Raw genomic sequence first — 21,645 nt, forward strand, 5'->3', positions numbered from 1 at the left:
ATAGGAAGAGGACTAGCAGCAATAGCAAAGCATCTTCAATCTTCAATTTTTCCAATTTCACATTTCATCCTTAGTTGCAACTGACGCATAACGGAAGCGGAAAACAAGAATTAGCACTCTCAATGAGAGAAACTGAGATGGTCTGTAAATTGATTATTTGAAAGTCAAAATTAAGGGTACAAGCGACCCTTATATAGCTAGGTGATGCATATAAAAGCAAAATAAAGAATACATAATTGTAATGTATGAACCTAAGATAAGTGCACTAGCAGATACATAGGTATGGATTAGTATGACGCATGAATGTGACCTATTAAACATCAAAGTGCTCATCAACTCCACCTTTCATTGATACGCTAAGCAACTCAAAAAATCCAACAAAATGTTATTCTTCCTCTTTTAACGTCATATTTGATATTTGGTGAAGTTTTTCTCTCATGCGTCACTTCCTTTTCTTTACTTTTTGTTCATAGAAATTCACCTCAATCTTGTCCTACACCAGCCCTCAGTGTAGCTCTACTACTGCATATGTGTGAAATTCCACATGCAAAGAGAACAAACACCATTAGCCTAATTGATGAACGCCCTAAAAAAGGGGGAGACTGTCCGCCAAAAGGCCTACGAGAAAGTTTCAACCAAATATTTTGGTTCGTCTATTAAAGATACTCTCAGATATTGTGGACGAAATTTTCTACACAGCTGTCCTCCAAAAGGCTTCCAATGCCTAATTCAAAAATGCAATAGAGAGAAAAATAGAAATTGAGAGAGTTATGAGTAGTAAGTGGTGATTACCGTTTTCTTGAAATGACTTGGCTATATATAAGGAAGAAACCCTAGTGGGCAACTGGGAAAGGAGGTTGTATAGCATACTAGACAGTCCTTGATGATGCAAGTCAGTCTTCGGAATCCTGCTAGCTAGTAATCATGAAGATCCTTGTCGGTAAAAACATAGGTGTGCTGGACACTCAAGGAAAGACTCTGAAGAGTCAGTGCCCTGCCATCATTAGACCAGGTATAGCCCTAATGGAAGAACGTATTATGGGTGGCCCCATGAGCCCATGACCGACACCATGGGGGGCCAACAAAGCCCATGATGTGTTAGTGTGGCATAAAAGCCCAATTACCTTAGGACAAACTACGTGTTAATCCCTCAGAGTAATTATGTAGTCCACTCATGGCGTCAAGGGTACAACCATCACATTGAGCATATAGTCCACAATTCATTCTCCAATAAAATGTGGTTAATTTATGTCTCCACACATACTATGGAGGTCTTCTGTTAGCAGTAAACCTTTGATATTGGGTGCATTTTTGTTCCCTACCATAACTATGGTATATGCTCACCATACACCTAACTATTTGTCATGTGTACTTTTACCTAAGTCTAGTTAATTTTCACATTGAATGTTACTTTTTCAATTTTGAAATTAATTAACCAAAATTAAGTGAAAAGACACATAACAGATGATTAGATGTATGATGATCATACACCAAAGTTTAGAGTAGTGAACAAAAAGGTTCCTTTAATATTTAGAAAATATTTTAATTCATCACCCTTAAGTGATAAACTACTCACCACTTAATTGATTACCTGTTGCCGCCGCTCCACTTTAATGTGTTCCCTAAATTGCCTAGGAATAAAAAAAAGTAGATATCCAACATTTCCAGGCATATTCGAAGAGCCAAAAGGAGTTGAAGCATCCTTGTTGCATATATTCTGATTGATTACAATAACGCACCCATTAGTGATGTTACTTAAGGATGTTCTCACCAAGTAATGTTTGTTTATAAATTATAATGTATGACATACTAGATTGTCATTTGTCTTCTCTTAATTGGTTTTGTTAAGTATTTTTAATTTAGTTTGCTAGTGCAAAATGTGTGGTACTAAAAATTCCACTAGAAAGGGCGACCCGCAACCCACGCTCTAAAATATATTATTGTCCAAGTACTCAACATTGAAAAATGGGATGATGTCCGCTAAAGGACTTCTTATGCCTAAGTCAAAAAAGTAGTAGAGAGAAAATAGAACTTGAAAGAGTTCTGAGTAATAAGTGGTTATTGCAATTTTCTTTAAATGACTTGGCTATTTATAGGGAAAAAAACCCAAGTAGTCAGCTGGGATGGGAGGTTACAGAGCATGCTAGGCAGTCCTTGATGATGTAGGTCAGTCTCCGCAGTCCTACTAGCTAGTAATCCTGAAGGTCACTATTGGTAAGAGCGCAGGTGTGGAGGACACCCAAGGAGAGACTCCAAAGAGTCGGTGCCTTACCACCATTGAACCAGGTATGGGCCTGATGGAAGAATATATTATGGGTGGCCCAAAGAGTCCATGGTGTGTTAGTGGTATAAAAGTCCAATTATCTTAAAGTCAACTACGTTTTATTCTCTTAGGGAAATTGTATGGACTACTCACGACATCAAGGGTAAATTTATTGTATTCAACATATAGTCCATGTATCCTTCTCTTATTGAATGTGGTTAATTTATGTCTCCACACATACTATGGAGGCCTTTTGTTGCTAGTTCACCTTTGAAATTAGGAAATATTTTTGTTCAGCACTCCAAAATGATTGTAATGCTTATCACCCAATTAATTATCTGCTTCTGCTAGTCCACTTTATTGTGTTCCTTAAATTATCTAAGAATAAAAAAAAAAAAAAATATATATATATATATATATATATATATATATATATATCCAACATTTCCAGGCATATCCAAAGGAACAAAAGGAGTTGAAGCATCCTTGTTGCTTTATATTTTGACTGATTGCGATTTACGCACCCACTAGTGATGTTAATTAAGGATGTTATCACCAAGTAGTGTTTGTTTATAAATTATAAAGTACGTTTTACCAGATTGTCATTTGTCTTCTCCTAATTGGTTTTGCCAAGCATTTTTAATTTTATTTGCTAATGCAGAATATGTGGTTATAAAAATTCCACTAGAAAGGGGTGATCCGCAACCCGCGCTCTAAAATATATTATTGCCCAAGTATTCAACATTAAACAAGTATGCATACAGCTGAAAATTAAAATATACACAAGTGCCCTAAGTCCTAACCTTAATCATTACAAGGAGGCCGACCGCTATCTCTATTTCTTAAACAATAAAAAGAAAAGTCACTTAATATTATGTTAGTGTTCTACTTTTCATTTATAAATAAAAGGTCTATTTTTTTCACGTTGTCATTAGATTAGACAAGACTCTAAAGCACCAAAAACACTTGCTACCATGCAGTATATAGATTATACACTGCAGATTTCGTTTTTCATCGAGGAGATTAAAATATGAGGACAATCTTAGTTTCGAGGATTAAGTATTATAATTAATATTTTTTTACGAGTTCACTGTTAATTTATTTCGTCATAATTTAAAACACAGTTAATAATATTTCATACAAATTTCATTATAAGCTTAGTAATTTTAATTTCAAAAATTTATTATATAGTTTGCTAACTTTTAAGTAATAACTAAGTTACATATAGCGTGTAAGGAGTTATTTTTCTTTAATTGCAAATTATTGTATGATAAAAGCCAAAATAGCCGGAAAAACAAAGAAAAAAAAATTCACGTCCACTTCGTGTTTTTTTTTTTTTTTTTCCTTTCAAATAATTAAGGACCTCGCATGAGAAAGGAACAATGTGTAATGATTAGAGCATTTGATATGTCAATACATCTAAAGTGCATATTAAGTTGGCTTAGAGGCAGTGGCGGATGCATTGAGGGGCAGGGAGCCGAACTTTGGTGAACGTTTATGGATACCATGGGTGCTGATCTTTCGAACTTCGATAAATGTTCATGTATACCTTGGGTGTTACCCTTTTGAAGATTAGAGTTGGCTTCATACATGATAAAATGTCTGAAAGAAAAGTGAATGAAATGGTGATCTCAGTGAATAATAAAGCATCATCATTCTTGGACAAACATATTAACGGGATGTAATGATATCAAACATTGTTAGTGTGTTCAAGATAAGTGTGTTTCTTTGTTAAGCATTCATATGGAAGCCGCCTTGGAACATGTTAGTTACTCTCACAAATGAGGCATTAACAGGTGTGCATTATACCTTTCCAAATAACTTTAGGCCTAACAAGACTAGATGAAATGGCGATATGCATGTTATTTCTCGTAAAAAAAATTTGCGCGCTATTCTTACTAACCCCCTAATATTATTTTCTGGATCTGCCACTGCTTAGAGGATACTCTAGAGCACCAAAAATACTTGCTTTCGATGCGTTACAAATTATTCCAAAAAATTATTTTTCTTGAGGGAGTTTGAATTTGAGGATGGTATCAATTTCTAACATTAAATTTTATAATATATTTGAGAGCATATTTTTCATGCCATCCGTGTGATAAAATTTTGTTTCCATCATTGCATACATGTCAAACTATAATTTGTATACTTAGAGAAATAACTAATAGCCTAGTAGTATTTTATGCATTGCTAGTATTTGCATCTTATCAGGCGTTGTTATATATTTTATTTTATTTTCACATAACATCATGTGAGTGATAGGATATCACCATCTTATCGTTCTAATTTCACGTAAGTTCTTTTTTCAAAATACAAAAATATAACATCACGTGCTTAATTATGAGATCACCACCATACTGTTCTATTTGTATGTAAGTTCTTCTTCAAAATGCAAAAACACAAAGGAATAGGATTTTGTCCTCCCTATTTCCTTTCCCTCCTTTCACATTTTGCTTTTTGTCATTTTGTCTTTATAAAAATATCAATATAAGATATTGACGTAGTTTAACCGTAATCGTTCAAATTAATGAAGAAGAAAGGGAAGAAGATTAGGAGGAGAGGGAATTATTCTCCAAAACGATATCCCATAATTTTGCACAGCAACAAGTACAACGGAGAATATAAATGGCACACTATAAACAAATTTGTTAATGGTAGTGCTATTTACACACCTTTTTTATCTGTCAAGTTTTTCTCATTTTCGGTTATCAGGTCAAATAAATTAAAAAAAATCAAATGAAAAAAAAATTAATAAAGAATGTTTGAGAGGTAGAAATAAGTGCACACGCATCTGTTAAAAAAAATTTGATGGATGATACAGTAGTAAAAGATGAGGGAGAGTATGTAGACCGCTAGTTTGGTCGTTTTGTCAAACATTCTTACAAGAATCTTTACGGAAAACTGCAGCATTTTATTAATTTACATACAAAATTAATCATCCGATTCGAGGATTAAAAAATGAAAAAGAATGTGTGAGAGTCGAAATTTGTGAAAGTCAAATCTCAAACCTTCTCTTTCAGAAAAACAGACCATAAAAAATCAAAGTCCCCCCAACTCCAAGTTGCACTTTGTCCAAACGAAACCTGTGATCAATCACATCAGCTGCAAATGAGGACCATCACTCTTTAAGTTGACCCGTATATTTCCTGTTTTTATAATTAATTCCCACAGTGGACGCCCCACTCTTCCTCCATAAAATTAAAACCCTTGGAATCAAACAAGAATTTCAAATTGGTCAAACACCATGAAAGCACTTCCCAAGCTTCCTCCTCCTTTTCTCCTCCTCCTGCTCCTCCACATTCTCTTCCTCGTCCTCTCCCTTCTTCCATTGAAGGCAGCCTCCTCACCAGCAGCACAAGCAGAAGCACTTATAGCCTGGAAAAGCAGCTTTTCCTCACCCCCACCACCTTCTCTGGATACATGGGCCCACACAAACCTCAAAAACCTCTGCGACTGGACAGCCATTTCTTGCAACCCCATCACCAGAACAGTTTCCCAGATAGACCTCTCCAACCTCAACATCTCAGCAACCCTAACCCAGTTCAACTTCACCCCATTTTCCAACCTCACCCACTTCAACCTCAATGCCAACAATTTCAGTGGGCCCGTCCCATCCGCCATTGGAACCCTCTCAAAGCTCAGAACTTTGGACCTGGGAAACAACCTTTTCACCCAAGAAATCCCTGAGGAAGCAGGTATGTTGACCAACGTTGACTATCTCAGCTTCTTCAACAACAACCTCTCTGGTGCAATCCCCTACCAGCTCAGCAACCTCCAAAAGGTACAATTTTTGCTTCTGGGTGCAAATTATTTAGAAACCCCTGACTGGTCTAAATTTACAAGCATGCCCCTTTTGCAATACCTTGACATTTATCTCAACCATCTGGAGTCTAATTTCCCAGATAAATTTGTATCTGGTTGCAAGAACTTAACTTTTCTGGATTTATCTCAAAATTCATTGACTGGTGAAATACCAGAAAGTGCTTTTACCAATCTGGGAAAGCTCGAGTATCTCAATCTTACTAGTAACCAATTCCAAGGGGCATTGCCAGCAGGCTTTCTTAAGCTTAAACATCTTCATTTGGCTCTGAACCGGTTCAGCGGTCCGATTCCTGAGGATATTGGGCTGGTTTCTCGGCTGCAGAGAATTGATTTGCTTACCAATTCACTTGAAGGGGAAATCCCATCTTCCATAGGACAACTTAGAGAGCTCCAATACCTTGATCTTAGAAACAATTCATTGAACTCTTCGATCCCTTTCGAGCTTGGTTTTTGTACTAATCTCACTTACTTGGCATTGGCTTCCAATTTCCTCACTGGGGAGCTGCCTCTGTCCTTGTCTGGTCTGACCAACATTGTTGAATTGGGTTTATCCGGGAATTTGTTATCCGGTCCAATCCCGCCTTCGCTGCTCTCCAATTGGACTGAAATTGTCTCTTTGCAACTCCAGAACAATAGCTTCAGTGGGAGCATTCCACCCGAAATTGGTCTGTTGACGAAACTCAGTGTCCTGTACCTGTACCAAAATAAGTTCAATTCCTCAATTCCATCGGAGATTGGAAACTTGAAAGACATCGGGGATTTGGATCTTTCCGCGAACCAGCTATCCGGGCCAATTCCTATGACAATGTGGAGTCTCAGCAATCTTCAAAGCTTGCAACTTTTCTCCAACAATCTTAGCGGGACAATCCCCCCGGAGATTGGTAACATGGTGTCACTTGCTAACTTTGATGTCAACACAAACGAACTGGAGGGAGAGTTGCCAAAGAACATTTCTCTCCTCACAAACCTGCAGAGTTTTTCTGTTTTCACGAATAAGTTATCGGGTGGCATTCCGAGCGATTTTGGGAAGTACAGTCCTGGTCTTACATATGTTAGCTTTTCAAACAACAGCTTCTCTGGAGAGTTGCCACCGGAGTTGTGCAGCGGATTCGGTTTGCAAGTTTTCACAGTGAACAGTAACAATCTCACTGGGTCTTTGCCTGAGTGCTTGAGGAATTGTTTGGCATTGTCTAGAGTCCGGTTTGATGCGAACCAATTTACCGGGAACATTACAAATGCATTTGGTGTTCATCCCAGTCTTGAATTCATTGCTCTTACTGACAACCAGTTTGTTGGTACACTCTCACCACAGTGGGGAGAATGCAGAAACATCACGGATATGCGTATGGGTAGAAATAAAATTTCGGGTCAAATCCCGTCTGAGCTTGCGAAGTTGACTCAACTGCATTATCTGAGCTTAGAGTCTAATGAATTCAGTGGGCAGATTCCTAATGGAATAGGAAATCTGACTTTTCTGTTCACGCTCAATCTTAGCAGGAACCACTTGACTGGATCAATCCCCAAGAGTCTAGGCACATTGAGTAAGCTCGAGCTTCTAGATTTGTCCGATAACAGTTTCATGGGAGACATACCAATTGATCCTGGCACATTCAACAAATTAACGAGCTTGAACTTGAGCCACAACAAGTTTTCAGGTAATATCCCGGCTGAGATTGGCAACTTAGAGTTGAGGTACTTATTGGATCTTAGTAGCAATTCTCTATCCGGACAAATACCTTCAAACTTGGCCAAGCTCACACAGTTGGAGGTTCTCAATGTCTCGAACAACCACCTCTCGGGGGCAATCCCTTCATCATTTACCAACATGCTTAGTCTAAATAGCTATGACTTCTCTTATAACAACTTGACAGGTGCAGTGCCGAGCAGTGGCATTTTCCAAAAGGCACCTGCAAATGCCTTTGCTGGGAACCCTGGTTTGTGTGGAGCTTTAGAGGGACTAACTGCCTGCAGTTCCTCCGGAAAAAAGTCCAATACGAACACCAACAAAATTCTGATTGGTGTCTTTGTACCTGTTTGTGGTTTATTATTGATTGCAGCTGCCATTGCTCTGATTCTTATATTCCGACAGAAGCCTAAGCCGCTTGATGTGGAAACCAAGAGTTCCAAATCTGAAAGCTTTGAGTCTAACATATGGGAAAGAGAAGTGAAGTTTACATTTGGGGAAATCGTCAAGGCCACGGAGGACTTTGATGAGAAGTACTGCATTGGAAAAGGAGGATTCGGAACGGTGTACAAAGCAGAGTTGCTATCGGGCCAAATTGTTGCAGTTAAGAGGCTTAATATATCCGACTCTAGCGACATTCCAGCAACAAATCGGCAGAGTTTTGAGAACGAAATCAAAACTTTGACGCATGTCAGGCACCGGAACATCATTAGGCTTTTCGGGTTCTGTTCAAGGAGGGGTTCCATGTTCTTGGTTTATGAGTATTTAGAGAGAGGTAGCCTGGGAAAAGCCTTGTATGATGCGGACAGAGGCGCTGAGCTTGACTGGGGTACAAGGGTGAAAATTGTGCAAGGACTAGCTCATGCACTCTCTTACTTGCACAATGATTGTTCTCCACCTGTTGTGCACCGGGATGTTTCTATCAACAATGTATTGCTCGAGTGGGATTTCGAGCCTCAGCTATCAGATTTTGGAACGGCAAAACTCTTGAGCTCGGATTCAACCAATTGGACCAACGTTGCTGGTTCTTATGGCTACATGGCACCAGGTATCGTAAATTAGAATGTGTTCATTTTTTGCTGTTTTTTTTGGTGACTAAGGTATGTTTAAGGTGGTTAATTTTTCTTTTTCTTGATGCGCAGAGCTTGCATTTACTATGCGTGTCACGGATAAGAGCGATGTGTATAGCTTTGGAGTGGTGGCACTAGAAATTGTGATGGGAAGGCACCCGGGGGAAATGCTCGAATCCTTATCAGAATCATCAACAACATTGAAGGGAGATGCAGAGTTGCTTTTAAAAGATGTATTAGACCAAAGGCTAGAGCCTCCAACTTCTGAATTGGCGGAGGCAGTGGCGTTAGTGGTCACCTTAGCATTGGCCTGCGCTCGTGCACATCCGGAGTTGCGACCCACAATGCGTCACGTGGCCCAAGAGCTATCGGCTCGGACACTCCCTTGCCTCTCCGAACCATTTAGTGCATTAACCATCAACAAACTAACCGGGCATCAAAAATAGAAGGGATTGAAACTAGCCATCTCTCAGGTTGTTTGTGTTTTATATGTAAATGCACTGTGCTTATGGTCTACAAGACTGTTGCTTCTAGGTGCTGGGAAATTCTTACATATAACCGGGATATATACCGGAGTTTTTCTCTTAACGGAAAGGGTTGGAGACTTGTACGGGCAAATATTGAACACACAAGAGTTGGAGACTTGTACGTTCAACATTCTCTGCAAAACCGCGTTTTTCCAACTGGGTAAGACTTTAAGTTTTTGTACTTTTTGGTTGGAGGTCACACTTAGCTTTCAAACAGCTTGAACTCAGTGTCCTTTTGCTTACTAAATACTTCCAAATTCCCAGCTAGTAAAACGTTCTGTTTATTTATTCACCAAAATTATAAAAAAAGTTCTGTTTATTTTCAAGGTTTACTTTATAGCTAATTTTTCCACAAAATTCAACCATAACTCGTGTGTAAATGTAAACACTTCCAAATATTTGAGCTACAAATTCATTGCATTTATAGTTATTAATATTTTAAAATACCAGTCCATAAAATAATTTGTCCATTTTTTGGTAAGCCGGTCTCAATAAGAAAAAAAATAGTGATTTTCATACTCTCGTTTTCTTTTTGCACCCATCCTCTTTGTTTATGCCTTCTGGTTATCCTTATCTAAGTATTAGAAAAACGAAAGATTATAAAGAAGAAAAAGGTGGAACGTCCAATTGGCTCAGGTAGATTGAGATTTGTAAATTAAACAGAAAAATAGTGCTGAAATTGAAAAGAAAAAGTGATAAGAGAGTTCGAAACAAAAGAGGTAACTTTATACCAGGCAAAAAAAAGGAAACCCTACCTAATTGGGCTTACGAATATAAGGCTAACGTCGGCCGGTTCAAAAGAAGATAGGTATTAGGCTCAAGTGAATGATTCTAGTAAAAGGACGCACGACAATTATTTCATAATAAACGAATTTAAGGACAAAGTGAGAAACACTGGTGGATTTGGGACCTTACTGTCAAAATCTCTGTTAATGAATACATGTCTAGTGTGTGTACACAAATCGCCCTCTTTGGAAACTTGAAGACGTTTGAAGAGAAACAAGCAAAAGTTGCATAACTACAAAGACAAGCAAAAGATGCCATAAGCATGGGGGAATTCTAGCGTGTGACTGATGGATTTATCCCGTACTTTGTATCTCTCACATAATATGAATCCGCGATTAGACCCGAGCTTTTTCTGTAGAAACAGGTCTAGCATTCCACACCACATTGTTTAAGAATTGGTCCAGTTTGCTTGGGCAAGAAGGGATCGATTCGCACCCAGATCAACGAGAAGATGGAAGCAAGAAGAACTGACCAAAGAACCACAATGGTAGGAGTCCTGTTTTGCCTTCCCATCAAACCTTTGAGGAAAGGGTAGAGATGAACAATGACCCAAAAGGAGAAAAATAGCTTGCCAAACAACGGACCCCACGAGCCGTAGCCATTGTTAATGGCATCAGAAACTCCAGCTACAACTCCCACCATGTTTAAGATAATGAGTGTGGTTGGTGGTATGAGAAGAGTAGTCCATTTGAACAGATAGAGTTCACCAAACTCAGCATCATCTGCCGCTTTTGATGTAACCGTGAAGTTAGTGTCAACTCCGAACAAGACTTTGAGGAAGCCTTGAAAGACGGCAAAAAGATGTGCAGACACTCCACCAATCACCCAAAATTGCTCGTTACGCCACCAGTCCTCAATGCTCACATTGCTCCACCGGAGCTCTAAGATGCCGGTTGCAATGATGGAGAGGAAAAGTGCCATGAACCATATGCTAGCAAAGTTATTCAGCTGCACAAAATTTGATATTATTTTTAGATAATATGAATTGGCATTGAATTGAAAATAAAAATCTTCACTGGCATATCCTACGATCGAAAATAGAATTGAGAGGACATGAAACATACGTATATAAAGTATAAACCACGGTTCATTGCCCCACTAGTTCTATTTTCTTGTTAAAAGTTTGTAATCGATTCTTATCTTCCAAAACGAAAAGTACTTACAGTTGGGATGATGAATTTTCCGGTCAAAAGACAGACGGCTGGAACAGTGCAGTAAGCAAGTAAGGGAATGGAAGTGAAAGGATAGACAATGGTGTTGATATAAGCAAGCCTCTCCAGCCATTTTAGTTTTCCTCCATAGGCGTACCACAACGGGCAATGACGACTGAGGAAGATCTCGACAGAGCCAAGAGCCCACCTCAGAACTTGGTGCAACCGATCGGACAAATTTATTGGAGCAGATCCCTTGAAAGCTGGCCTCTTTGGCATACAATACACTGACTTCCAACCTCTGCAATGCATTTTGAAGCCTGTCAAAATATCTTCTGTAACAGAACCATAAATCCACCCAATCTGCAAAACAAAGCAATCAATTCATCATTTTGGTTTTTATCATGTTCGAATCAAAGCCCAACATATTCAAAAACTGTTGGAGTTTGTGGCCAAGTGGACTATCCTCCAAAATACCTTTCGGCTAAAGAAAGAAAGAAAACATCTTTCCTTGTTTTGGGGAGAAAAAAAGGGAAAAGCAAGGAGGAAAAAAGGGAAAAGCAAAAGGTTCCCTTTACCACCCGTGAGGTTCGGTTTTGGCAGAAAACTAGAGAAAAGAAAGAGTTTTTTCTTTGCAGATAAAAAGGGAGTGGGAGCTCATTTTATGTTTTGAGCTGAATACAGAGAGCGTGGGGGAGCGAAAGATGAGAGAAACCAGGGAGAGCATTCGGCTCTCCCATTTGAATATGAGCTGCTCCTTCCCACCATTTGTAATAATCCCATTTTGTTAGTAATCACTCAATCAAAGTTGTTGGTGCTACTTGTGTAGCTTTTGGGAGAGAAGGATTTTGATATGTGTTTCTTCTTCTCCATTTGTTTCTTAGTTTGAGTGAGAGCTATTGGTTGTATGTGGGATTTGGGTTTGAGAGTTAAAACTCTATTTGTAATCTCCTTTTGATATTAGTGGAATTTCCTCGCTGTCTCGAAACTGGATGTAGGCTTACGCCGAACCAGTATAAATCCTTGTGTATTTTGGATTATTTGTCTTGTCATATTTTGCCGTATTAGCTTTGGTTTCATATTTGAAGCTTCCGCACAACAAAAACATCAGGCAAATATGTACAAATAGAGCTGCATCGTGGTTTATATACAGCAAATTACAAATATGCTTCGTGTTTAGCGACTAGTGTCCATCTGTTCCCTTTTTTTTTTTTTTTTTTTGAAGTTTGTAACCAGTTATGTTAGTGCATATTTCCTAGTGATCAAATAGTTAAACCGAATTTAAGAATCTTAAATCTTCGTAAATAGAAGAAGTTCATCATATTGCAACTCACCTCTTTTCCCCATTCAGTTTTTTCTTCATAGCCAATGCTTATCACATGAATGGCCTCCTTAACGAGTGTTTGACTATTCGTCCCTTCAGGAAGGCCACCATTTTCCATGAGAGTGGAAGCAATGAAAACCGGAGACTGTCCAAATCGTTTCTCGAAATTTTTCTGTGACATGAGTGACGATTTCTCCAACTCATCATAGCCTTCAAACCCTTCTTCAATCTCTTCAAGATCAGACATCGTTCCACTCCCTTTTCGCATGTAGTTCTTCCCCATCATTTTCTTCTTCTTGGAGTAAATTCCCCCAAGAAGACTTTTCACCCCATGCTTCTTAGACTTAGATTTCTTCTTACCACGACAACAGCCACAGAAGCACCATGAAGGCCAGCAGTCACATGTCATTTTAGGTCGCTTTTCAGAAACTGGCGGATCATAGCCATACAGTGCTTGCCTGTTGAAGACACATCCAGTCCCAACATACACTGGTCCTTGGATCCCATCTAGGCCTCTCATGTTGATCTATAACAAAAAAACAGTGCAAGACATTGAGTGTAATTTTAGAGGCAAGAATTTTGTACTCCAAGATATCGTGTTAGTTTAAAGATCACGTGGCACTTACATCAAAGAACACAACATTTCGATTGGCATATCTATCGTGACGATCAATTCCATCGAACCTTTGAGGGAATTGGACATAGCAGAGCTTTTTTCCGAGCTGTGGATCCATTAGGAAGCACATAGCTTCTCTTACAGCCTTACTGTTGTTGATGTAGTGGTCACAATCCAGATTCAACATGAAAGGTGCATTAGTGAGCACCGCAGAAACTCGAACCTGTTGACAAATACGACATTTCCGAATTTTAAACCTTGCTGAATGTGCGAATCTATCTTCCGGTTAAAGAACACAAATTTTAAATCAACATTCGCTTACCAAAGCATTCATGGCACCAGCTTTCTTGTGATGTTGATAGCCAGGACGTTTCTCACGCGAAACATATACAAGACGCGGTAGTTCCTTACCATCCACATCTAGTGCTCCTTCGCTTCCCAAATAAACCTGCAAAACAGACCGTGTAAACAGTTTACCTTTTAACCTCTTTATCTTTGAGAAACTCTTTGAAGCATAAAACTCAATTAAAACTTCAATAGGGATAGCATTAATGTTAAACCTGGATCATTCCTGGGTGATCACGAGTGTTGTTCCCAGGCCATGGAGTGCCGTCCTGCATCACCCAACCTTCTTCTGGTTTCTTCTGAGCCTTCGACACCAATGCGTTAATCCTCACCTTAAATTCTTCATACTCTCTCTGCAGTACCATACAAAAGACCTTTTAAGTATCATTTGGTTGTTGTCAAAGTGTCTGTACCTTAAAACTAATTTCTTTTGTTTTTGCGTACCTTCATGGCTCTGCGCTCCTTTACAAAGTTAGGGTGTACCTTGTCCTTCAAGTAATCTATCTTCTGAGAGAAATAGAACTCAGGGGCCCTGGGCTCAATGGTATGTTTTTTGCAGAAGGGCACCCACCTTCTTGCAAACTCTGCAGTCTCAGATAGCGCGTCGAAAAGGAGCATTGAAGCGCCATCATCCGAGACATAGCAGCAGATCTTGTCAACAGGGTAGTCAATAGCCAAGATCGAGAGAACCGTGTTTGCTGTAATGATCGGAGGCTCCTTGAGAGGGTCCACTGTACTCACATAGACATCAACTGGGGATAATGTGTTAGGTTCACCCTCACGCTCAAACCTTATGGACAGGCGGTCTAAGTAAGTTTCACGGTTGATGGGGCTCCATTTGGGGAACTGATCAAGTATCCAAGAAAATGCAAACCAGATCTCACAAATCACAGATATGATCCACAAGGGAAAAGCATCATATGCCGGAGTTAAGATGCGAAAATGGAAGAAAAAGGCCAGAATCACAAGCCTGAAGACAATGACTATGCGATAAGGGCTGATTTTGCTTGATGAGATGGGTACTTTTCGCCACAGTGGTTGCCGGGCTTCAGCCAAACTGCGAAAAGATTCGAATAAATGAAACACCGTTGCATCACTTGAGAAAAACTAAAATTGGTAAACCGTTTAAGCACAATCCAACGTACAGGAAGTCGTCTTCCAAGCCTTGGTCGTCATTTTCGCCGTCTTTGCTCACCAAACCTTTCTTTGCTTGCCTGACTTTCCATTTCTCCACTCTGTCTTCCCACTCTGCATTGCTCAATTCATCTTTCTCGCCTTCGAAATCCTTACCAACAACTACGGAAACCAAAGATACCATAAATCAAATACATGCAATTCTGAAAAATAAACAGTTCCCTTTACGTGTAGTAATTAATTTAAATCCTCACCACTTCCTCCAACAGAGAAAGGTTGATCGTTTCGATGCCATTGCTGTTGATTTTGGTCTCCATTTTCCTGCAATGCAAAAACTCACCAATCTCAATCACTTGACTAATTGAGTGTCTTCAGATTACTACCTACTTGTCAGATCAAGAACAACTTAAAATCTCAAATAAACTAGACGAAGTTAGTACCGAACGAGCAACGACATGATTTTGTTCTGCGGGGTCATCATGGTGATCAATCTTGATCTGAAACTCATCATCAAAATCATCCGCATCGAAGTCATCTTCGTCTCCAGCAACTCTAGGACAACCTACACATTTGAAAAAACGTAACAGTCACATAATTGAAGGCCAAATCTACGTAGAACATATGCATATCTAACACTAATTAATTAAGAGATCGGATAATTAATAAAAAATTTCACCCTTGTGACGCTTATAGCGAGTGTTGCACTGAGGGCAACACTGGTTGCCTTCACTCCTTTCGTAGTCATAACAAGGCCGGCAAACCGGGAAGCCGCACACATGACATGCCACAAACAACTCCCCATCTTCTTTGTATCCAATCTCATCTCCACAAACCCTACACACTTTTATTGAAGACACTGACTGCCTCGTCGAAGGCCGGTTCTGCATACCAATTAGCAAATTAATTATTTCACTAATTAGCACTAATTGTTACAAATAATCAAAATTTTAACTAAGCTCACATTGCATGTGACCATTTGGTCTTAGTGGTACTCAGTTTCGAGGGGGAGTTCAAATATCATGGACAACATATATGGTATAAAAACAAAAACATAAACTATATACATCATGGGTACCTCTTCAGTGGCATGGACAACGTGGTGTTCGTCGTGGGCGTGAGAACCGGTGAACAAGCCAGCCATGGTGTTGGAGGTCATGGGAGTGAAATGTTTGGGATGCCAAAGATAGAGGAGAGAGGGAAGGAGGGGGTATACTATAATGAAACGTCGGGGTGTAAAGAGAAAGTGTGATGGATCAGAGGGCTGTTGTGTACCTACTGCGAGTTGGGAAGTCGTATGTTTGAGTCGAAGAGACGTTACTTAGTACTGAGCGATAGGTAGGAGAAAGAGTGGTTTTTGCTTGATCTGGCAAATGTTTCCATGGCTCGCTTCAACTCAAAGGCAGTCTCCGTGGCTCACGCCAAATTTTTATAAATAAATAAACAACAAAACTGCAGTGTTTTCAGGTGTCACGTACCCACCTCTGGAACTAGTTAGAGTAAAATAATGCGTGAAAAAATACGTACACTTACGTCGATTATTCCACAGCTTGCTTTTAAAAGTATTTTGAATAATTTGACCATTACTAAATTTTTAATATTTATTTAAAAAAATTCAAATATTATGCTAAATATATGTGCAGAAGAAGTGAATTTTATCGATGAAAGTTGTCTGAAAACTGTGTATTAAACGTGAAAAAAAAGTGTGTAACACGTGTATTTTACAGTTATAACTTTCTATTATGAGTATTTAACTAAGACCTTTCCTTGGTGTTATAATCATAAATCATGATTTTAGATGTCATACAATTAAGATTTGTGTGATGTACTTAATGATTTCCTGTTGAACTTAATGAGATTTTATATGTTTAACTAGCCTAAAAAATAGATGGTTAGCATGCGTAAATGTGTTTATATAGCAATTCAGACATCACATCTACGGTTAAGATTGCATCACACAAACCTAAAAGAAATCATAACCTTGATGGATATTTTATATATTCATATCTCAAACACAAGGATTACAAGCCTTATTATAAGATTCAAGTCTCAAGCAAACACAATAATCCAAACAAAACATAAATACTTACGGACTTGTATTAGCCCTACATATCATAAGGTTTATAGAGTGTGCTTGCTTCCTATACTAAGGGAAATTTGGAAAAATAATCAAAATTTGGACCCATGTAGAATTATAATCACCTTTTAAATTTATGATAATTATAATCAAAATTTAATATGAAAGTATTAATATACCCATAAAGTTCTCCAATGAACTCAACTTCTTTCTCCTCCATAGTCCACCATAGATCTCTTCGACTCTTACTTCTCTAATTTGGTACTTTTGTTCTGCTTATACAATCAGACCCCAAAAAATTGACATTTGGTTGTTTTCTTTTGGAGTCACAAGCCTAGAGCATACACGTGGAAGGAAATGCAGCAACATAAATTGATTTGGGAATGGTTTTCTTTGCGTCTGGTTCCGTTTTCTTTCTGGTTTTTATCTACACTGCCGTAAATATCCAAACTTCTTCCACCTTCAAATAATCCCTTACCAAGTAAATATGCCATGAGCAAAGCTACATTTGGGACAGAATTGGAGACTTGGCTTTTGGGTTTCATTTGAATTCCTAGAGATTCCCAGCAAATTTATGGTAATGAGGCAATTTGTCCTCAGTGAACAAGATAAAAAGAAACAGGGTTTTGCTTTTCAGCAGAAATGAAGCTTTCTAGGATGCCACACTCTGTGAAAAAAACTAGGTTTAAGGGTGTATGAGTAATTTTCTATCAAGTTTTGGTTATAATTATCATAAATTTAAATATGTGATCATAATTCTATATAAGGTCCAAATTTTGGTTATTTTTTCAAATTTTCCCTATTTTTTTGTTCATACACCAGTGAGCATTAAAATTTGAGATTAGATTTCCTTAATTTCGGTTGATCTAATCCTTGCAGCATTTTCCCATCAAACCCTTGAGGAAAGGATGAAGATGAACAATGACCAAGAAGGAGAAAAACAGCTTGCCACACAAAGGACCCCAAGAGTAGTAGCCACTTTTAATGGCACTAGAAACTCCAGCAAAAACTCCCACCATGTTCAAGATAAGGAGGGTACTTGGTGGTATGAGAAAAGAAGTCCATTTGAAGAGGTGGAGTTCCCGAAACTCAGCATCCTTGGCCGCTTTTGATGTCACTCTGAAGGCGTTGTCAACTCCCGTTAAGACTTTAAGGAGGCATAGCGGAACTTACATCAAAGAACACAAGATATAGCGGAACCATAGTGGCTTTTTAAGAGTACACAAAGTTAAAGATATAGCGGAACTTAAATCAAAGAACACAAGATTTCGATTAGCATAGCTATCGTGACGATCAATGCCATCGAACCTTTGAGGAAATTGGACATAGCAGAGCTCTTCTACAAGCTGTGGATCCATTAGGAAGCACATAGCTTCTCTGACAGCCTTGCTGTTATTGATGTAGCGGTCACAGTCCAGATTCAACATGAAAGGTTTGTTCGGGCTAGATCTGTCCCTTGCACAGCTCCCCAGGATTCTTGCCTATTCGGCAAGGTTTGCTGCTTGGTGTGATGCAATATGAGTTTGCTGTTAATTTGAATGGTGCCTTTGTGGGGCCTTTGTTAGGCCTTGAGGCTCTCGATCAAAGCTTGCCATTGTTATCTTTGTATAACAGACTGTTCTTTCTTAGTTATGAACTGGGTTGATTACTTGCACCACAAGTTACTTAGACTTCTTAATCTTACTGGATTATCACAGATGAGTTAAGTATGTATAAAGTTTTTTTCTTGTCTTGTACAAGAACTTTTACTCATGATATCATATGCCCAAATAAAGAGAGTTCAGGGCGCTTTCAACCATTTCTTTGTTTACAGTTTAACACTAAGAAGCATGGTTGGTTATCTTAGCCATATTAACCATAACCTTGAGCGAAAGCTAGTTGAAAATGGTTTAAAATACAAATGAAGATACATTAAACAACAGATCTACTTTATACAAGCACAAACAAAAGAGACTCGGGCAAGATTATAACCTTGTCGGGCAAGGTTCAACTTCTTGCAGTCATTTTTCTTTGTTTTACAGGGGTTGTAATCTTTGGAGAATGAAAAGTAAAGCAGGTTCACTTAAAGGGATTTGATACTACAATACTAAAAAAGTAGCAAAGCTTTTAAAACTTGACAAAAGATGGCTTTCTATAGTGAATCTACGACTAAAAGAACAAAATATGGACAAATTAAGGCTTTCTGGATTCTTGCTTGTATGAGCGCAAAGTGAGATGTCTTTTGATTGATTGGTTGAGTTTCCTTGTCTTTGGTGTCCCTTGCTACTTTTATAAACCTCTTAGCCCGACTATCCAAGTTTTGCCTTCTGGTGATGGCCCTCGGAGGATAGTGAGTCACCACTTATTTACTCATCCATGCCCTTAAAATGTGCATTTTGCTAGGATGAACTGCCCTCTGTCACCCATCACTTCTTCTATCATAGGCTTACTACCTATTCCTGCAAAAATGGTTTTTAATTCTTCCTAGGCTGTCGATTTGCCCCATCCTTCTCTTTGCTTTTTGTGTTCTTGGGCCTTCATCCTCGCTAAGCCCAATATTAAATATCCATCCAAACAAGGTGCATAAGTAAGCACTGTAGACATTCGAACTTGTTGATCCCATGCAACATTTATCTTAAACTTAGTACACAAATTAAATCAACATTAGCTCACCAAAGCATTCATGGCACCAGCTTTCTTTTGATGTTGATAACCAGGACGTTTCTCACGTGAGACATACACAAGACGAGGCAATTCTTCACTGTCTGCATCTTGTGCACCAGTACCACTTCCCAAATAAACCTGCAAATCAAGCAAAATGTTCACAGCAGACCATGAAAATAGTGACTTACCCTCTTTATCTTTAGAAACTAATAAAGCCTAAAACCCAGTTAAAATGCGATTTTTAACGCTAAACCTGGATCATTGCTGAATGATCACGACTGTTGTTCCCAGGCCATGGGTGTGACATCTCACATCGCCCAGGGGAGTGATCCTTATATGTATATTCCCATCTCTACCTAGCACAAGGCCTTTTGGGAGCTCACTGGCTTCGGGTTCAATGGGAACTCCGAAGTTAAGCGAGTAGCGCACAAGAGCAATCCCAAGATGGGTGACCCATTAGGAAGTTCTCGTGTGAGTTCCCAGAAACAAAGCCGTGAGGGCGTGGTCGGGGCCCAAAGCGGACAATATCGTGCTACGATGGTGGAGCGGCCCGGGAAGTGGTCCCCCCTCGGGCTGGGATGTGACAATTTGGTATCAGAGCCTAACCCTGGCCGTGGTGTGCCGACGAGGACGTCGGGCCCCTAAGGGGGGTGGATTGTGACATCCCACATCGCCCATGGGAGTGATCCTTATATGTATATTCTCATCTCTACCTAGCACGAGGCCTTTTGGGAGCTCACTGGCTTCGTTCCATGGGAATTCCGAAATTAAGCGAGTAGTGCACGAGAGCAATCCCAAGATGGGTGACCCATTAGAAAGTTCTCGTGTGAGTTCCCAGAAACAAAACCGTGAGGGCGTGGTCGGGGCCCAAAGCAGACAATATCGTGCTACGATGGTGGAGCGGATCCGGGAAGTGGTCCCTCCCAGACTGGGATGTGACAATGGAGTTCCATCCTGCGTCACCCAACCTTCTTCCGGTTTCTTCTAAGCCTTCGAGATCAATGCATCAATCCTCACTTGGAATTCTTCATACTCTCTCTGCAGTTTCACACACAAAATTTTAAAAAAAAAAAAATATATATATATATATATATATATATATATATATATATATATTCTTAAGACCTCATTTAATTGTTTCCAAAGTGTTTGCATCAGAATTAAAGAAGACATAAATTAATGTCAAATTTATCCTATTATCTTTGAGCTTACCGTCAGGGCGCTGCGCTCCTTTACGAAGTTTGGATGTACCTTGTCTTTCAAGTAATCAATCTTCTGGGAGAAATAGAACTCCGGGGCCCTAGGCTCAATATTATGCTTTTTGCAAAATAGCACCCATCTTCTTGCGAACTCAGCGGTCTCTGACAGTGCATCAAAAAGGAGCATTGAAGCACCATCATCCAAGACATAACAGCAGATCTTGTCAACAGGGTAGTCAACAGCTAAGATAGATAGAACGGTGTTTGCTGTAATGATTGGAGGCTCCTTGACAGGGTCCACTGTAGTCACATAGACATCAACTGGGGGCAGTGTGTTAGGCTCACCCTCGCGCTCGAACCTTATGGGCAGGCGGTCTAAGTAGGTTTCGCGGTTGATTGGGTTCCATTTGGCGAACTGTTCAAGCATCCAGGAAAACGCAAACCATATCTCACAAATTACAGATGTAAGCCACAAGAGATAAGCATTATACGCCGGAGTTAGGATTTCTAAATCGGAAGAACAAGGCTAGAAATACAAGCCGGAGGACAATGACTAGGCAGTAAGGGATGAGTTTGCTTGATGAGATAGGTACATTTCGCCAGAGTGGTTCCTGGGATTCGACCAAACTGTGAAAAGTCCAGATTCGAATAAAATTGACACTGCTACATCAGTTGAGAAGAAAAAAGGAAACGGATCAAGCACAAAAGCAACTTACAGCAAATCATCTCTCAAGCCTTGATCGTTGTGATACCATTGTCGTCTATTATCTCCATTTTCCTGCAAAAACAAACTCACCAATATCTCCATTGCCGTTTAGGATCTCCATGGCCTCACATATCGGTATTATTCCCAAATTAACCACCTCTTACTAGATTGGGAGTTGTATCACAAAAGTTCCGATATTATATAAACCGTATATTTTTTTTTTTTACATCTTTGAAATATGAAACTCTATCGATTCTCTTACACTAGACACTTCTTTGATGACGCTGACTACCTTCTCGGA

General features: G+C 39.3%; 2 protein-coding genes across 2 annotated transcripts; one reads left to right on the forward strand and one right to left on the reverse strand.

Moving 5' to 3' along the window:
• The first annotated feature begins 5,453 nt into the window (after positions 1 to 5,453).
• Positions 5,454 to 9,518, forward strand: LOC137725800 (MDIS1-interacting receptor like kinase 2-like). Its single transcript, XM_068464595.1, has 2 exons — positions 5,454 to 8,817; positions 8,912 to 9,518. The coding sequence occupies exons 1-2, from the start codon at positions 5,508 to 5,510 to the stop codon at positions 9,283 to 9,285; spliced, it is 3,684 nt and encodes a 1,227-aa protein (XP_068320696.1). The 5' UTR covers positions 5,454 to 5,507; the 3' UTR covers positions 9,286 to 9,518.
• A 584-nt stretch (positions 9,519 to 10,102) lies between these two features.
• Positions 10,103 to 15,882, reverse strand: LOC137726033 (cellulose synthase A catalytic subunit 4 [UDP-forming]-like). The gene is made up of 12 exons (XM_068464890.1): positions 15,798 to 15,882; positions 15,399 to 15,603; positions 15,163 to 15,284; positions 14,977 to 15,043; positions 14,734 to 14,884; positions 14,033 to 14,645; positions 13,804 to 13,941; positions 13,566 to 13,691; positions 13,254 to 13,466; positions 12,638 to 13,153; positions 11,316 to 11,666; positions 10,103 to 11,100 (listed from the first exon to the last, which is right to left on the reverse strand). Exons 1-12 carry the CDS (start codon positions 15,876 to 15,878, stop codon positions 10,519 to 10,521), a joined length of 3,165 nt encoding a protein of 1,054 aa, XP_068320991.1. The 5' UTR covers positions 15,879 to 15,882; the 3' UTR covers positions 10,103 to 10,518.
• Between the last annotated feature and the right edge of the window lie 5,763 nt (positions 15,883 to 21,645).

Source organism: Pyrus communis, chromosome 2, assembly GCF_963583255.1.
Source record: "Pyrus communis chromosome 2, drPyrComm1.1, whole genome shotgun sequence".
NCBI lineage: Eukaryota > Viridiplantae > Streptophyta > Magnoliopsida > Rosales > Rosaceae > Pyrus > Pyrus communis.

Coding starts and splice junctions, on each gene's coding strand:
- LOC137725800 (XM_068464595.1), top strand. CDS start 5,508: ATGAAAGCACTTCCCAAGCTTCCTCCTCCTTTTCTCCTCCTCCTGCTC. Junction 8,818..8,911: donor TTATGGCTACATGGCACCAG/GTATCGTAAATT, acceptor CTTGATGCGCAG/AGCTTGCATTTACTATGCGT.
- LOC137726033 (XM_068464890.1), bottom strand. CDS start 15,878: ATGACCTCCAACACCATGGCTGGCTTGTTCACCGGTTCTCACGCCCAC. Junction 15,044..15,162: donor ATCATGTCGTTGCTCGTTCG/GTACTAACTTCG, acceptor TTTGCATTGCAG/GAAAATGGAGACCAAAATCA. Junction 14,646..14,733: donor GGCTTGGAAGACGACTTCCT/GTACGTTGGATT, acceptor ATCTTTTCGCAG/TTTGGCTGAAGCCCGGCAAC.